The sequence below is a fragment of the Solanum lycopersicum genome, chromosome 10, assembly GCF_036512215.1.
Source record: "Solanum lycopersicum chromosome 10, SLM_r2.1".
NCBI lineage: Eukaryota > Viridiplantae > Streptophyta > Magnoliopsida > Solanales > Solanaceae > Solanum > Solanum lycopersicum.
This window is the reverse complement of record NC_090809.1, coordinates 64,280,148-64,298,363: the sequence shown is the minus strand read 5'-3', so window position 1 is coordinate 64,298,363 and position 18,216 is coordinate 64,280,148. Positions and strand designations below refer to the sequence as shown.

The 18,216-nt window shown below is 31.2% G+C and overlaps 3 protein-coding genes across 3 annotated transcripts; all 3 read left to right on the top strand.

The window, feature by feature from the left end:
- Positions 1–5,730: 5,730 nt before the first annotated feature.
- Positions 5,731–7,803, top strand: LOC101261977 (UDP-glycosyltransferase 86A1-like). The gene is made up of 2 exons (XM_004249573.5): positions 5,731–6,465; positions 6,784–7,803. Exons 1-2 carry the CDS (start codon positions 5,928–5,930, stop codon positions 7,740–7,742), a joined length of 1,497 nt encoding a protein of 498 aa, XP_004249621.1. The 5' UTR covers positions 5,731–5,927; the 3' UTR covers positions 7,743–7,803.
- Positions 7,804–10,122: 2,319 nt separating this feature from the next.
- Positions 10,123–11,575, top strand: OPR1 (12-oxophytodienoate reductase 1). The gene is made up of 2 exons (NM_001247852.1): positions 10,123–10,590; positions 10,793–11,575. The coding sequence occupies exons 1-2, from the start codon at positions 10,230–10,232 to the stop codon at positions 11,560–11,562; spliced, it is 1,131 nt and encodes a 376-aa protein (NP_001234781.1). The 5' UTR covers positions 10,123–10,229; the 3' UTR covers positions 11,563–11,575.
- Positions 11,576–12,345: 770 nt separating this feature from the next.
- LOC101263654 (uncharacterized) lies at positions 12,346–17,482 on the top strand. Its single transcript, XM_004249579.5, has 7 exons — positions 12,346–12,845; positions 14,483–14,579; positions 14,686–14,801; positions 15,609–15,653; positions 15,909–15,934; positions 16,236–16,371; positions 17,211–17,482. The coding sequence occupies exons 1-7, from the start codon at positions 12,497–12,499 to the stop codon at positions 17,321–17,323; spliced, it is 882 nt and encodes a 293-aa protein (XP_004249627.1). The 5' UTR covers positions 12,346–12,496; the 3' UTR covers positions 17,324–17,482.
- Positions 17,483–18,216: the final 734 nt, after the last annotated feature.

Here is an 18,216-nt window from a genome sequence, read left to right as displayed (position 1 = left end):
TTTACAGATTCATACAATGGGTGTGTCAAACTCAACCTCTCTCCTTAATCCTAATTAAGGAGTACTTATTACTATGACATATCCTTAGTTGGTATTAAAGAATATGTAATGATAAATTAATATTATTGTATAACTTATAATAGGGATACAATATAGTTGTCCTTTATACTTTGTATCCTAATTATAAGTTGTTAGGAATGTAATTTTAAATATTTTAGAATTATTGTAAGTGCATGCACTCTATTTTTATATTTTATGTGATTTTTAGGATAAGCATAAATATCAAAAAGTTAAAAAAGATTTAGATAGAATTGGGTTGATTCGGTTCAAATTTTATATTGCAATATCGTGGAGTCTTGAATACTCCGTCATTCTTAATTAGAGCTCTCATATTTAAGCTTCTTGTGCTTGAAGTCGTATTTATTAGGAAGCACACTAGTCCCTAATATGATACTTTTTAAAGCGAACCCAAATTTAATCAAATTTTAATATAAATCACGAACGACCTCAAATGACAAGCCAAAATACATGAACAAATAAATAGTTAAAAAGTTTAATTGATGAGTTCTTCATTAGAATCTCTTTTACTAAATAATATCCGAATAAAAAAAAATATCTTATATAAATTTTTAAATATAATAGAAAAAATTATTGATTTTTCCCATGTCAGGTCATAACACTCGCTGTCGGTGAAACTTAGAAATGTGGTTTCGTAAACTTTGAAAAGAAAAACAATTACTTGAATTATTTTACATGAGATCATTTCAAATATACTGTACGTCAATTTTAATAACCTTCAACTAATAAATATCTATTGTTTATAATCGAAGGAAATGACATATTTAAATTATTAAATTATTATTTCCTATGTCTTATTTATATTATGATTATTTTAAATATTTTTAGTTATTTTAAGAAAGAAGAATATATTTTTTATATACAATTAGCAATAAATAATTTAGATGATATAATTTTTTAAAATAATTAGTATATTTAAAAATATATTATTTTTACATTAAATGTTGATTAGAAATTGCAAATTTAAAAAATTATTTGATGTTTTCTACACTTCACATCAAATCGATCAAATAATATTATAAAATTGTGATGAAAGGAATAATAATAATCCCTTCGACATTTTTCATTTTGTGAGAAATAATAATACTGAATTAAATCAACCTCTTTATCCTGGAAAAATCTATAATATTTTTGTCTTGCTAAAATTTAATTCTCCTCTCATAATCTGAATTAAATGTGTATAAATTCTGAAATTTGTACTTTGTTTAAGTTCGATGTAAAGAAAGGAACAATTTGAGAAGGTAAAATATCCTAACTATTCACGAATCAGGTACCGTGCATTCATGATTAGTGTTTTAAAAGATAGTTTAGGACTCGTTTCTCGTATATGAACAATAATTTATAACATTATATTATTATTATTAAAACCGAATATAAGCAGGTGTAAACGCGAAAGCTAGCAAAGCAAACCTCAAAAAACCATGAGTAAGAAGACAACGAGAAATATATCAAAAAACACAAAAATTTAACGTGGTTCGGTGAATCGACCTACGTCCACAAAGAAAATGAGCAATCCACTATAAATATGAGAGTACAAAATACAGAAAGAAACAACCTCAACCAATTCACTCGGAATACATAGGAGGTTCACACAAGTGATAATATATCAAGCTTGTAACTCACAAATTACCCCCCTAATCAGAACTCTCAAAGCCCTTAAAACTACATTGTGAATGTTGATTAAGTTAGAAGGAACATGTCTCTATTTATAGAATCCTAAACTTTTTTCCTACAAGAAAAGAATTAGTCAATCCAAAACTTTTTCCTAAAAAGAAAACCTATTTATGGTAAGAAATTTAGGGCAAATAAAACCTAACAAATCTCCCCCTTGGCCTAAATTTCTAACAAAATAAATTTGTCCACCTTCTTTACTTAATCTTCAACTACTTGCTTCTCTTCTCCATAATCTCATTTGCAAAATTTATGTCTCAACACAGATAACCTCTTTGAAATAATTTCTCCAACAAAATCTTCATTACTGTCAAAAAGGTTGCGGTTAGAACTACACCCACCAAGATGAACACCTCTTTCTAACCTGGTTCAATCATCGATTATCAAACCACTAAACCTGACTCCATCATTGAATTTGGCTCTGATGCCACTTGTTAGGACCAAAAATAAGTAGGTGTAAACGCGGAAACTAGCAAAACAAACCTCAAAAAACCACGAGTAAGAAGACAACGAGAAATATATCAAAAGACACAAAAATTTAACTTGGTTCGGTCAGTCGACCTACGTCCAACAAAGGAGATGAGCAATCCACTATGAATAGGAGAGTACAAAATAGAGAGAGAAACAACCTCAACCAATTCATCTCGGAATACATAGGAGGTTCACACAAGTGATATCATATCAAGCTTGTGACCCACAAATTCTCTCCCTAATCAAAACTCTCAAAGCCCTTAAGACTACATTGTAAATGTTGATTAAGTTAGAAGGAACATGTCTCTCTCTATTTATAGAGTCCTAAACTTTTCTCTTACAAGAAAAAGATTAGTCAATCCAAAATGTTTTCCTAAAAGGAAAATCTATTTATGGTAAGAAATTTAGGGCAAATAAAACCTAACAATTATTTACTTTGATATTATTTTAGAGGAATTATTAGAATCATATAATGTAAATGTGTTTTGCGATTTCAAAGAAGATAAAAAGATAATATAGTTATATTGCTAGGATGTTTCAAAAATATCCTGGTCGTTTGTCAATTAGCTAAAAAAAGGCACTCCAATTAGTCAACTTATTCAAAAATACTATTCTTACTAACGATTACTTCAAAATAAAATAAATATATCAATTTTTTACTTGGATTATTTGAAATGGGAACCTTTGCGGATTTGCCCTCCATTTGAAGTTGTGAACAAGTGTTATTAATTACTAGGCATTTTGAATTGTAATTTTTATACAATGCCAATTTTATAATATTAAGTATAATTATGGAATTGTTTTTTCAATTAAATATTCGTTCTTTGGATTTTTCTAAAAATTATTATAGCCCCGATTGAAAATTATAATGACTTTATGGCAAGGGAATATTTTAGCCAAAAGATAATAGAGGACACAATTAATTTTTTATACCCTACCATATTTGTTTACTATGGTCATCAGAAGCATGTGATAGTCTGGAAGTTGCTTAATAAAAGAGGAAAATACTCGTTTTCACTCATGCAAAAAAAGTATTTTTTTAAAAAAATATTTTAGTGGAAAATTGTTTGGCTCAATATTTTTAAGTTAATAAGGGTTGTCAAATCAAGTTTTGATTACCATTACTTGTATACTACTATAAAAATAAAATAAGAAAATACCATATGCTATAAATTTGAAAGGGGAAAAAAGTCAGGCTCAGAAATATACGTTGTCACAAAACAATTTTTTTATATATATATATATATATATATATATATATATATATATATATATTGCCACTCTTACTATATAATTTATCACATAAATTGTTAGGTGAGGCGATTAAAAATAATAATATGACTCAACTTATTGAGTCATTTAATTTGGAATAAGTTATTTCAAAAGTGTCAAATAAATAATTTAATTATCTGATATATATTTTCGATCAAATACAAAATAATATAATTCTGTTTTTAATTTTTAAATCATTATATATACATTATATGTCACACCAAATCGTTAAGATTATCAAAAGTGATTAGAGTAAAAATAGTACTCTATGTGTGCTTATTTAATTGTCACCCTTTTAAGTTTTATTTCCCTCCATTTTACTTTTAACTTTGTGTTTTCTTAGATCAAAATTTTCATAAATAAATATTAATTTATTTATTTTAATATTATAAATATCAATCAATTAATTGGCCTTTCTATATAGATAAGATAATGCAAATTTTAAAGACTAATAACTAAAGGCCCACTTATTCCATCTAAATTAAAAATGGAATCTATTGGTGTTATCACTAATCTACACGTGAAAATATTGAGTATTCCAATACAAACAAGTTATCATTTTATTTTTTTTCTTGTAACGGAAGCATTTTATTTACTAAAATAATGATAAATTTACATGTATAAAAGAGAAAATAATCTAAGTAGTGCAGATGATACGATCGAGGGAGATGCATAAAAATATAAGGTTGTCTATTATATATTCCGAAGCAAAGAATTATTTTTTTCAATCTCGATGTATTTGCTTTTTTTGGTTATTTTTTAAAAAATGTCTTTTTATAAAATAATATTTTATTTTTAAATCTTCACCAAATATGTTTAAGATATATGAAATTAAATGACCTTTTAATATTTTTTTTAAATTTTGTAAGATGTAGCAACCAATGAGAAAGCACAAGCTGGAGCAAGATGATATAATTTTTTAAAATTATTAATATACTAATTGCTTTCTTTTTGTCGTAATTTAGATATATAATTTTTTAAAATAATGAATATATTTAAAAATATATTATTTTTTTATAATTAATGTAACTTACATTAAATGTTAATTGTAAATCGCAGGTTTGAAAAATTATTTGATATTTTCTACACTTCACATCAAATCGATCAAATAATATTATAAAAATTGTGATGAAAGGAATAATAATAATCCCTTCGACATTTTTCATTTTGTGAAAAATAATAATACTAAATTAAATCAACCTCTTTATTCTGAGCATAGGAAAAATCTTTAATATTTTTGTCTTGCTAATATTTAATTCTCCTCTAAATAATCTGAATTAAATGTGCATAAATTCTGAAATTTGTACTTTGTTTGCGTACGATGTAAAGAAATGAACAATTTTTGAGAAGGTAAATCATCCTAACTATTCATGAAATAGGCACCGTATATTCATGATTAGTGTTTTAAAAGATAGTTTTGAACTCGTTTCTCGTATATGAACGGTAATTTATGACATTATATTATTATTTACTTTGATATTATTTTAGAGGAAATGTGATTATGTTACTAAGAGATTTTGTTAGTTTATAAAAATCGAGGGATATAAATTATAATTAAAAAGAGTACATATTCTTTTTGCGAGAAGTATGAATAAACACAATTTCAGTTCCATTTTGGTCCTTCTAGATTGGCTCAAATGGGTTGGAGGGTGATTATCCACACAGAAGATTTAGAATCGATCTCCCTCAATGTTTTCTGTTTCGAATTTATCGCATAAGAATTTACTCAGCGCATAGGTTATCCTGGTCACGTTCCAAAAAACATCCAATTTTTAAAATTTCAAAAGAAGTAATTTTTTTTGGATTGTATGATCAAACGTCCACTTAAACTTTGCATATCATAAAAATCAGATAAATAAATTAAAAATAGGAAATAATATATTAATAATACTTCTATATATAGTATAGTAGTATTTATAAAGTATAATCACTTGTCATTTGTCATTTTGTGTGAAATAATAGACAAAAGCCTTTTGTACGTTGTATTTGTTTGATCATATATATGTATGCTACCTAAAAAATTGACCACCATGTTCTTAGATACTTTTTCCAAATATTAAAGTTATTAATGTGACATCGGATTCCAATGAAGCTATTTGCTCTAATTTATTTCTAGTATTTTACGTCCACATTGTGCCAATCTTAGGCGGCGGAGCTCTCAGTCTGGATGCGAGTTTAATTGAATTCAGTATATTTTATTCAAACAATATATTTATATTAATAAATGCATCAATATGTAAATAATAAATTTATAATTTTTTTATTATCACTTAAAATTATTATTATAAAATTCAGATATCGTAAAATTGAAATCCTAATTTCGACATCTATGGCCACAAGATACCTTATCATCTTTCCTATAAAATGGAGACTCAAGGTCACTTCATTTTCCACACAATATACACTATTAAACCTAACTTCACTTCACTATAGAAATGATGAACCAAAGTACACACCAAAAGCCTCATGCTATATTATTTCCTTACCCCCTTCAAGGTCATGTAATTCCTTTTGTTAACCTAGCAATCAAACTTGCATCCAATGGCTTCACAATTACCTTCATAAACACTCAATCAATTCATCAACAAATATCGAAAGCCGGTCGATCGAACGTTATTGATAACGAGAACAACGATCTTTTCTCATGTGCATGCAAATCAGGCCTTGATATACGAGATGTGTCTATTTACGATGGTTTTCCTGTAGATTACGATCGTTCACTTAATCATGACAAATTTTTTGAAGCTATCATGAATGATTTTGTTTTTCATGTCGATGAGGTTGTTGGAAAATTGATGCTCTCAAATCCATCACCAAATATATTGATTGGTGATACTTTTTATGTATGGTCATCAACCATAGCTAAAAAGTATAGTCTTGTGAATGTTTCCTATTGGACGGAACCAGCTCTTGTTTTTAGTGTGTATTATCACATGGACCTTCTAAAGCAAAATGGACACTATGATTGCATTGGTAAGTGATCTCTTCGTTTTTAAATGATAGTAAATTTCAGACATAATGATAAAATAAGATCCATATTTCGGTTAAAAAAAAGATATTTAAATTGAAATGAAGAGAATATTTAATTTTCACTTTTACATATACTCGATACTAAGTATATACTTGTCAGGAAAATTACATTGTGTAATTAGATAAAAATAATTTTTCTTTCTTTGACTTTTATGAAATAAAATTTCTTTTATATTTTGTCATCTTAAAATGAAATTCGGACTCCGTCACTGATCACTAGCTTTGTGAATTGTGATTGAATTTTCATGTTTTCTTTGCTAGAGAATAAACGTGAGGACATCATAGATTACATACCAGGAGTGAAGGCTATAAAGCCAACAGATTTACCTTCTTATCTTCAGTCTGATGACACAAATATGGTGGTCAATCGAATAATCAAAAGGGCATTCAAAGAGGTGCAAATCGTAGATTTTATTATTTGTAACACTGTCCACGAACTCGAACCTGAAATCATAACCGCATTACAAAAATATCTCTCTATTTATTCGATTGGACCAATTTTCTCCCCTGGATTCACCAACACCTCAGTGTCAACTAGTCTATGGTCCGAATCCAATTGCACCGATTGGCTAGATACCAAGCCAAATGGCTCGGTCTTATACGTCTCGTTCGGGAGCTATGCTCATACTAATAAAGAAACTATAGTGGAAATTGCGCGTGGTCTGGTAATCAGTGAAGTGAATTTTATTTGGATACTTCGTCCTGATATTGTTAGTTCAGAAGAGACTGATTATTTACCGATTGGCTACGAAGAGAGTATTAAGGATCGAGGATTAATCGTGCCATGGTGCTGTCAAACGGCTGTCATTTCTCACCCCGCGGTAGGGGGATTTCTGACTCATTGTGGATGGAATTCGATTATGGAAAGCATATGGTGCTCTGTTCCGTTTATTTGTTTTCCCTTGCTAACCGATCAATTTACTAATAGAAAATTAGTAGTCGATGATTGGAAAATTGGGATTAATCTTTGTGATGAGGGTTCAATTTCGAGGGATGAAGTGGCAGAGAAAGTGAAATTTCTGATGAAAGGCAAGGAAGCAGAGGAAATTAAGCAACGGATTAAGAAAATTAAGAAGGAATTAGAGGATGGATTAGCATTAAATGGATCATCTCAAGTGAATTTTTCAAAGTTTATGGATGATTTAGAGTCCAAAATTTCAAAGAAAAATGTGTTGGACGTAGAATTTGAGAATCAGAAATTAAATCATATCGCAAAATGATTATAATGTAGCCCCTTCAAAATAAGAGTTTACAATAAGGAATAATATTGTTAATTATTTATTTCTTTTTTATATGGTAAAGGAATAGTAACAACTTATATTTATCAAACACCTTTAACTCTAAAAAAAATGATCACATATCTTTTCAGATAATAAAATAAATCCAGTCGACATACATATATAAACAAGAATACAAAAAAAAAAATTAATAGTACATGACATGGATCACTCATTTTGATTTAGCAACACAACAATTATGAACCAAACTAATCATGCAATTCATTACCCTACAATTTGTATGTCATGTAACATACACGTGATTCTTTTTCCTATAAAAAGCTACAAAATTCACAAAAACTAATCACTTTTAATTGTTTTTTTTTGTCTTCATAATTTTCCCTAATTGTGTGGCCATGGATGAACCACAAAAGATCAAATTTAAAGTTGAGTCAGAAACATCAGAGTTCAATGTGACAATGAAAGAGGAAGATAAAGTAAAGGATTTGGTTGAAATTGTTAAAGCCAATTTTGGTGATGATTTGCATTACACACTTGAATACAATTCAATTGAAATGAAATGTGATCAAGCCTTGTCTACATACAACCTCAAAGATGGCTCAATTGTTAAAGTAAAATGGTTTGTTGATTCACCTTAGTTAAATTTGGCTTCTACAAATACTATGGTAGTATTACATTTAAATTAAATGTTTTTTAAAAGTTTATGAAGTAAGTCCAAGAATATGATCATGTATAGATGAACATCTTTATTATCATCCTTAGTAACTAGTGATTGGAAACAATATTGTAATGAACCTATCAAGTTCTATTGAAGAAATATAATTTCAAATTTCTTGTTGTTAAGCCTCAAGTAAAAATAAAGTTATCACCTGTCTTTAGAATTATTCGATATCGTGAAATTTTAAATTCTATATGTGAAGTTTTAGGACATTAATGTCACGGGGGGTTCACTTTTAAAATTTAAATGTTAATTACTTTCCCTATCTTATAATTTTGATTGGGACTTTCAAATTATTATGGTTGGAAGCAGGGAAGTCAAACATTACAGTTGTAAGGCATAACATTTTGTACATTGCGATAGAGTGGTGTAGGGGCGGAGCCAACCTTCTATTATAGATTTATTTGAACTTTATTTAACAAAAAAATATTATTATTTGTATATGATTGAAAATATTATATATATTAGATATTGAAATTTTATTAATTCGTATATTTATTTTCTTCAAATTTTGAACTCCTATTAAAAAGTGTAGCTCCGCTATTGGTAGTAAGGCAGTGTAGCAATAGGACCACAAAGTCCTTTTTCCTTTTGGACCAATGAAAAGAGTTTAAGTTGTAGTGGTGTCAAAAATGAATCTAAATATGGATAATTCACCGAATTCGCTTAGAATTTTAAGGGATAGACTCAAAATAATTTGAATTGGCTCAACACACTCAAATAATTCATTTGAAGAGAATCCATAACAAAGTCCAATTCAATCTCTAATTTAAATCCGTTTTAATTTTTTTTATTAAGATATGTACTTATATTGAGATTAATAAAGTCAAATTGTGTAAGTCAAAATCCAACCCATTTTTTAATCCATTTAAATCTAAAATAAACTTGAAAGGATCAAGACCCAATTTAATTTCTAGTTCAACCTAACACGCCCATTTGGCACCCCGATTTAAAGTTTTACCTTTGTACAACTTTCATAGATCTAACGAAGAGCAAAACCTAACTTTTGCAAAATTGAAAACGAGGAGATAATGAAGCCAATAAAAAATTAAAATTTGCACCACATAAAATTTAAATTTGCACCGGATAAAATTTAACCAAAATTTTTGATAAAGTTATTCACCAATAAGTATTACTATAATTCATAATAAAACGACAAAAGAGAAGACTTGAAAAAATATTAACTCTCCTTATATTTAAGCTCCACTCTTATCATCTCGTGAAAAAGAATACTATCTGTTTCGTATTAAATTGATTATCTTATTAAAAATATTTGTCTCACATGATAGAATTAATTATTTTTTCTCATTTTTCCCTTATAATTAATTTGACCTTTGGAGGCTTAAACAAATTTTGAAGATCTAATTTTTCTTTCAAGTGGCTAATAATTAATATAAACAAAAGGTAAAATAATAGTAAATTGATAAATTTATTGCTAATTTCTCAATCCAATTATTGGAGTTATTGACACCGGATTCCAATGAAACTATTTTCTCTAATCTATTTGTAGCATTTTAGGTCCACATTATTGTACCACTCATTCATTACCACAAAATACATTATCCTCTTTCCTATCAAATAAAGACGAGAGTGGACAATTTTAGAAAATATTTACGTTTCAAAGAAATTATTGTCAAGGGTGGTGATATGAAATATCATCGGTTGGCTCGAGTACCACGCTTGATACAAGTTATCAATTTCTCGTTTGTTATAAATATTATCCATAATCACTAACAAGAAAGCTTACACCAATGGAAAATAAAGTCGTTGAAGAGAAACAAGTAGACAAGATCCCTCTAATGAGCCCTTGTAAAATGGGAAAGTTTGAGTTATGTCATAGAGTTGTATTGGCACCATTAACAAGGCAAAGATCTTATGGTTATATTCCTCAACCACATGCTATACTTCATTACTCACAAAGAAGTACAAATGGTGGCCTTCTAATAGGAGAGGCCACAGTAATATCTGAGACTGGCATAGGGTACAAAGATGTACCTGGTATATGGACAAAAGAGCAAGTGGAGGCTTGGAAACCAATTGTAGATGCAGTTCATGCTAAAGGAGGAATCTTCTTTTGCCAAATTTGGCATGTTGGTAGAGTTTCCAACAAAGGTAAATCATCACTTAATGTAGTCTTTATTTTATATTAGTTTGGTTCGATATTACTTTTTCAAAATCAAAAATCAAATCGAAATTTGATAAAATTGAACCGTAGCACACACCCTGTATTTTTCCTAAAATAAAGAAGATACGCTCGAGAAAGAGAGTGATCTCACACCCAAATTGTTGTCTTTTCCCCAACACTTTTCTACAGATTTTCAGCCCAATGGAGAGGATCCTATCTCCTGCACAGACAGAGGACTAACACCTCAAATTCGTTCCAATGGCATAGATATTGCACACTTTACACGACCTAGACGGTTGACAACAGATGAAATTCCTCAAATTGTTAACGAATTTCGAGTTGCTGCTAGAAACGCAATTGAAGCTGGATTTGATGGGGTTGAGATCCACGGAGCTCATGGCTATCTAATTGATCAGTTTATGAAAGATCAAGTTAACGATCGAAGTGATAAATATGGAGGGTCTTTAGAGAATCGTTGTAGATTTGCACTTGAAATAGTGGAAGCAGTTGCAAATGAGATTGGATCTGACCGAGTTGGTATAAGGATATCCCCATTTGCGCATTATAATGAAGCAGGGGACACGAACCCGACTGCTTTGGGACTTTACATGGTGGAATCGTTGAACAAGTATGATCTCGCGTATTGCCATGTGGTTGAGCCTAGGATGAAAACAGCTTGGGAAAAAATTGAATGTACTGAAAGCCTTGTACCGATGAGGAAGGCATATAAAGGTACTTTTATAGTAGCTGGTGGTTACGATAGAGAAGATGGAAACAGAGCTTTGATTGAAGATCGAGCTGATCTTGTTGCGTATGGACGTTTATTCATATCTAATCCAGATTTACCAAAGCGATTTGAGCTAAATGCTCCTCTTAACAAGTATAACAGAGACACATTTTATACTTCTGATCCAATTGTTGGCTATACTGATTATCCATTTCTAGAAACCATGACATGATTAAAAAAAAAAAGATCTATTAATAAGGATCACTAAGATTTTCTGCACTTAAATTCTGTTTGTAAGTTTCCATCTTATTTGGTACTCCCAATAATACTCATGCCCCTCATTTTGGTTTCTGTGGTAGTTGGAAAATTATCTTGTGGTGTCACGAGGCTTAACTTAACTCTAGAAGATAATTTACGAGGAAAGAATAGTCCAAACTCTAAAAGATAATTCACGAGGAAAGAATAGTCCAAATCTGTACGCCAATCCATTTCTCAACTAATATAGGATTTTAATCCACTCTAACATCCCTCTTCACCTCATGTCCAATTGAAGCGTGCTCCAAATGTCCGAACATAAATAAACTTGATTTGCATATTATATAAAGATATAAAAACCATTTTCTTATAACTTATTTAAGACAATTGACACACATCCCTTTTCGTATTCAAATATTTTATCACATAATACTATCTAGTTTGCTAATATTATCATTAAATTTGAATAAAATTTGGACCTATGATGACACGGGGCCTAATTTAACCTTTTAAAATAATTTACAAGAAAAAATTATTCAAATTTATACAAGCAAATCGTCATTTCATTCCTTAATCAATGTGAGAGTTTAATCTCTTCACCTGTCGTCAGATCCAATTAGGGTGTGAACCAAAAATTTAACCAGAAACACTATAGTAAACTTGACTTTCATATCATATAAAAATATAATACTTAATCCGTATAACTTATTTAAGACAATTAACACACATATAAATATAATTCTCTGTTCCGTATTCAAATATTCATCATAAAATACTATCGAATTTGCTTATATTACTATCAATTTGACTAAATATTTTTTTTTCCAACCAAACATCAAAATTATTTTGAAAAAAAGCACTATAGTGACCAATCTATATTTCAATTAGACTCTTCCCCACTATCCCCAAACATGATATCGGCATTTCGAAATACTCTTTTCACTCATTACTTGTTAAACCCTAAACCCTTCTTCCCTCTTCTTCTCATTTCTACCCAAAAATCCACCTTTGTCTCTTCGACTTCTTCTCTCTGCAAACCTCGTTCTCACTCTACATTTCTCTCTACTCTAATGGCGGGTGGTGATTTCCTCAATCCTTCGTCGGACAAACTGGAGAAACAGTTCGAAGACTTCCGCCATCATTTGGAGGAATCGGGGAATCTCCGGGAGCGGATACGAGCTGTGGCGACGGAGATAGATTCAGTTACTAGGCTCATTTATGCTAGCCTTCTTCTCGTTCATCAGTCTCGCCCTGTTGCTGGTATTTCAAAAAATCAAAATTAGTACTTTATTTTAGGTGTTTTTTGTAATGTTAGATGTAAATTTAGCTCTATATAACCTTCACATTTTCAGAATTTCAGTTTCGTTATACCATTCACATCTTGTTACATTATGTTTGTATGTTGTGTTTTGAAATGTTTGTGCTGCATAAACTATTTGTGCCTGTGTATGGTTAAGATGTTTTGAGTTTAGGTGTGTTTGTAGTGTGGACATCAGGAGCAAGTGAAGATTGAAACATTTATCTGAAAGCGTGTAAATGTCTTAGGAATTGTCTATTTTCACGCTGATTGAGTGATTTGGTTGGTGAGGTGAGGGTATGAGGCACTTCACATTTGAAAGAATGCAAACCTCACACAACTTTAAAATTCTGAACTCAAATCGTTTGAAAGAGCTAAGATAAAATGTAATGAAAGATTAATTACTTCTATGATTACTTGATTAGAAGCATGCTCATACATAGTGTGCAAAGTTGTTAGCTTTTGGTTTCAGAATGCCCTTCATGCAGATTAATAGTTCATACTTGAAAAATAAGATTAATCAAATTATTTAAACTAAGAAACACAAGTTGGTGAGAATTGCTGGAATGTGGCAGAATAATGGGGCCAAAACATGGAGGGAGAATAAATGCACGGGGAGGGTGGCTGAGCTTTGAGCACACCGATGGGGAAGGAAAAGATTGAGGATAAAGGGTGATGCAAAAGAGAAGGTCACTCTTTGACTTACTTAAATAAGAGGGAGAATATGTCATTATGCCATAACTATGATCCAAGCCAACATAATCACCCCATCATTGCTAATTCAATGTAGTTGTAGATTCCCCAAAAAAAGATGGAAAAAGTCTATCAAATGCGAGATTGCTCTTATCCGCATTCTTAGTTATCCAACTAACTATTAGTCCGTGACCCCTAGAGCCGTACATGGAAAAAAAAAACCTAAACTCTAAAGCAGTACAGAACATCCATTCTTAAGACTGTAGGGATTAGAACACTGAATTGATGAAGGGAATGGTATTTCTCTTTACTTAGCATGCATAAAGCCAATCAATATGTAATATAGGTAAGTGCTTATGACAATATATTCATACAGGTTTCATCATAAATTGTATCAGTAGTGAACAATTCAAAATGTTACTTTCCCTGTGCCCCCCAGGGCTTTGGTCTAGTGGTAAGAGATCCCGTGATGTGTGGTTAGGTCCACATCATAGGCTCAAACCTGACTATGGACAAAATGTTTGGTATTTAAATGAAGAAGAATAGAGCGGAGGGCGCATTATTCATTGAGTTTCAAATTGTGCGCATTGGCTCTCGGAGATTTCTCGGCTATTGAAATATGAAAACAAAAGTACCCACACTGTGGTAGTCTGTAATCTGCGTCCACTCAAATCACTAACCAAGAGTTCTAATCTTCAAATTTTTCTGTTAATAACTTCAAAAAATACAATTGACGATAATTGCATTAGCTGATATATCGGGGAGATTTTACTAGGTCATGGAAAGGAAATTCAGAAAAGAAATGTCTAGACAACTTTTTAGTTTCTTGCACTTCTTATTATTAGCATAGATTTTCTTTTGACATGTGACATAGTGTAATATTGTTCTGTTCTCTATGCTGCAATAGAGGTTATCGAGAGGGCTAAGTCTCAGATTGGAGTGCTGAAGGAACTTTACAGTCGGCTTTCAGAAATTATACGAGAATGCCCTGGTCAGTATTACCGGTGAGTGATACTTAGAATTATTACCCTTTTTACTTGATTTCTCAATATTAGGTTATTTTATTGTTTCCTTTCAGACCTTGTAATTATGGATTTTTTTGTGGATTAGGTATCATGGTGATTGGAAGAGTGAAACCCAAACCGTGGTCTCATTGCTTGCTTTTATGCATTGGTTAGAAACAGGGACTCTTGTTCTGCACAGTGAAGTTGAAGAGAAACTTGGGTGTAAGTTTTTCTCTGTTTATCATATTTCCTTTTCCCAAGAGGTGCTTGGATATTTTCTTGGGCAAAATGCGTTTGGTATTTTTTAGTATAACATAATTATTTAATACTCTACACTAGTCACATCGGGTGCAGGCTGCAGCATTTTTTTTTTGTGATGTTAAGCTGTTCTCCTCATATCAATATTGTTTCTTTGTACCTCATGGCGCTCTAAGGAAATTTCATATTTCTCATTATCTTTTCCTATCTTATAATTTACTTTCATAACCAATTTAAGGTGAATTCAAATGATATATCTTTGAACATTGAGAGTTAAATAGTGAATGTTTGACAAGGAAACTTCAAATTATCATTGGGAGCAGGGATGCTCAAATGCTCACTCACCCTTGCTGTAGTGCCTGGTGATACCTCTCTTTGCACCTTCTACAGTTCTTGGACTGTTATCACCTTTCTTTATGGGGATTGATTCAGAACTTCTATATTTGAATTCTCCGACAGCAAATGCTAACGAGGGAGCCCCTTCTCAAAAAAAAAAAGAAATGCCAATGAGGGAGTGTCAACCTCTTTAAAAGCAAAAGCCAATTTAAAACTGAAAGCAAAAATAATCTCTTTAATTGGCTGCTTCTGCAGAACAATTCTCCCTTGACTTTAGAGGTGAATAGACTCTTAGATATTCAAACTGAACATCATGTTGATTTGTTTAAAAAAAACATCATGTTTATTTGTATCAGTTTTGATCTATGTGTTTAACTTTTGGTTGGATTACAGAATATTTTATGTTTTTAACTTTTCATACTTCTCTACTTGTAGTGACACCAACAGAATTTGGACTTGATGTTGATGACTATCTTATTGGTGAGTGTCTCTAATTTTCCAGTAATATGTGGTATAAAACTTTCTTTCTTTCTTTTTTGATGGGTAAACTTCTTGTTATTCTATTGGAAATGTTTCAAGGATAATTAAAAGTGTTGGAGATTATTTGGTTCTGTTGGTTTGAGGCTCTATCTACCACATGTCTAAGGAATTCATTGTGTAATATGCAGCCATTGTTGTATTATTCGATTCAATTTTTTTTGGAGGTGGTAATACTTTTTTTTTTCTTTCTGGCAGGTATTTGTTTTATGTCCAATGAGTTGGTAAGCACAAAAACTAGAACCCAAAATATATTGGATTTTCTGTTTTATATGTCTTAACTTAATCTTGGTAGCTCTGTCATGGTTTGACTCAAAGCTTCGCTTGTGAAAATTAATGTATAGAGGAATATGCCTAAGGTTGTCTTCAGTTCTTTCTTCTTTGGTCTTTGCTAGCTGTGAATATTTCATAATGCTATTGATATGCAAAATTTTCAAGCAATGGATTCCTAGCCAAACTAATTAGGAAGGGCTATTGATAATATCTGTTATTGGATTGGTGAATCATGTGTTAATGGTGTTGCAGCCTAGATATGTGGTGAACCAAGTGACAGCTGGGGATTACGATTGCCCACGGAAGGTTTTGAAGTTCTTGACAGATCTTCATGCAGCATTTCGCATGCTTAATCTCAGAAATGATTTCTTGCGCAAAAAATTTGACGGTGAGCTTGCTATTCCATATAAATTAGATTGTCCTTCTTCTCCTCGAAGATCCTTATAAATTTGCATATTTAGATCACTAAGATTTCAAAGTATCTTCAGTTAAAATTTGCTCTTGTAACGTGTGAAATGAAACACAAAGGAAACAATAAAATCTAATCTTGGTAACTTTGTGGTTTTAATCAAAACTGGAGGACATGACGAGAGAGATTAAAGTATAAGTACTGCTGGTCTGCAGAAGAAAAGAAAATCAGACGAATTGTCCAACATACATAAGTTGTGTATATTTTTTTACCAACCATAGAAAGAGGTAAAAGAAATGCATTATTTTCCAAAACCAGTCAGTTTAACTTTTCCAGCTTGAGCGATAAACTAATTTTAATGTGGACATAAGGTGACTTTTTGACTGTTTCACTAAATAGGGTAATTAGTAAATAGCATCGAAGCTAGACCGATCATCTTCACCTCCCAAAAAAGTATGTTCCACAATAAACCAGTGTGTGAATGCATGTTAAAACTAGTCCTGATCAATCCACAACATTAGGTTGCTGCCCTTGATCATATGACAGAGTGCATTATTCCTTTTTCTTTTCCTGGCTGAAGGACCACAGAATTCTCCCACCTTTCTTTGGTTCTATGTAAGGCAAGAAGTTACTCAATATGCACATTTCCTCTTTATCTTTAAGAAGGGTGCATTCATTCTCTATGTGCAAGTATTCATAACTTGTATTTTCCTTTACATTCAAATATTCTTGGATTTGGTTCTTGATTTTAGTGCTTCTTCTATTTGACTTTCCAAATCATGTTGTTCTATGAAGTTGAAGTCTGTTGTTTTGTGCAGGAATGAAATATGACCTGAGGAAAGTTGAAGAAGTATTTTATGATGTAAAAATCAGAGGCTTGGCTGCTAATGGAGACTCAACCGGAGAAAAACAGGCACAAGGACAGTCTTGAATATTATCTGTGCACTGACATTTAAAATAGTATTTTGTCTTTGCTTTTGTGTATGTTCAAGGATGGGGAGTGGCTCTGTTCCAGTTCTAGTTTCTCCTGTAATGCCACAATGCAGGTTCTGCTGATACTGTCAATGAAACAGGAAAGAGTTGAACTCTATGCTATTCCTTTTGCCAATGTGATAATTGTAAATTTCATCCCAAAAAAAAAAAAGGTTTTTAAATCTCTAGTCAAAATTATAATATTGTGGAAGAAAATAGTTTAGTATTGGACGATATTGTGGCTGGGTGCCAGATAAGAAAATACACGTGCAATGCAAGTGTACAGAGTCTGTCTAATCAAATCATTGCCAGAAGTTAGCCCTCTTTGCAATATAATGTTGTGATCTCCTCCCCGTGGGCTTTTGGTGGTAGGTCCCTAACTTCATGTGCTCTACATCCCTACTTAATCAATGTTTCAATCCAAGAATGGCTTGGGTGTGGTTTCATCTCCGGTGTTTGGTACTTAGGAGCTTGATAAAATTTGGATTTATGTCAGAAAGTTCTACAAGTCAAGGGTACAATATTCTATAACAAAGGTGATTCTGTAGTTGGGTAAATTCAAATTCAAGATCTTTTTTTGTTACTCCAATTACAACCCTTCTTGGTGGGTGCTAGTTGATTTTGAACTTTTGATCTTGCTTGTCTTATGAAAAAACATCGAGTTAAACAAGTTTGTCATTTGACCTTGAAGGTTTTTGCATGTGATTTCAAAGTTTAAGACCATTCATTTTCTCGATGCCTCCAAACCCCGTAAACTCTGAATGCACCTGCATACTATTCAACTGTTCCAAACTTTCTGTTGGGAGTTAAATTTTGAGTTTCTTCAAGTACTACTGGATGTTAATTAGTAGT

Bases quoted from the DNA above. Each gene is read 5' to 3' on its own strand.
- LOC101261977 (XM_004249573.5), top strand. From the start codon at position 5,928: ATGATGAACCAAAGTACACACCAAAAGCCTCATGCTATATTATTTCCT. The intron at 6,466-6,783 runs GTAAGTGATCTC...TTTCTTTGCTAG, and splicing joins TGGACACTATGATTGCATTG to AGAATAAACGTGAGGACATC.
- OPR1 (NM_001247852.1), top strand. From the start codon at position 10,230: ATGGAAAATAAAGTCGTTGAAGAGAAACAAGTAGACAAGATCCCTCTA. The intron at 10,591-10,792 runs GTAAATCATCAC...ACTTTTCTACAG, and splicing joins TGGTAGAGTTTCCAACAAAG to ATTTTCAGCCCAATGGAGAG.
- LOC101263654 (XM_004249579.5), top strand. From the start codon at position 12,497: ATGATATCGGCATTTCGAAATACTCTTTTCACTCATTACTTGTTAAAC. The intron at 15,654-15,908 runs GTGAGTGTCTCT...TCTTTCTGGCAG, and splicing joins TGTTGATGACTATCTTATTG to GTATTTGTTTTATGTCCAAT. The intron at 15,935-16,235 runs GTAAGCACAAAA...ATGGTGTTGCAG, and splicing joins GTTTTATGTCCAATGAGTTG to CCTAGATATGTGGTGAACCA.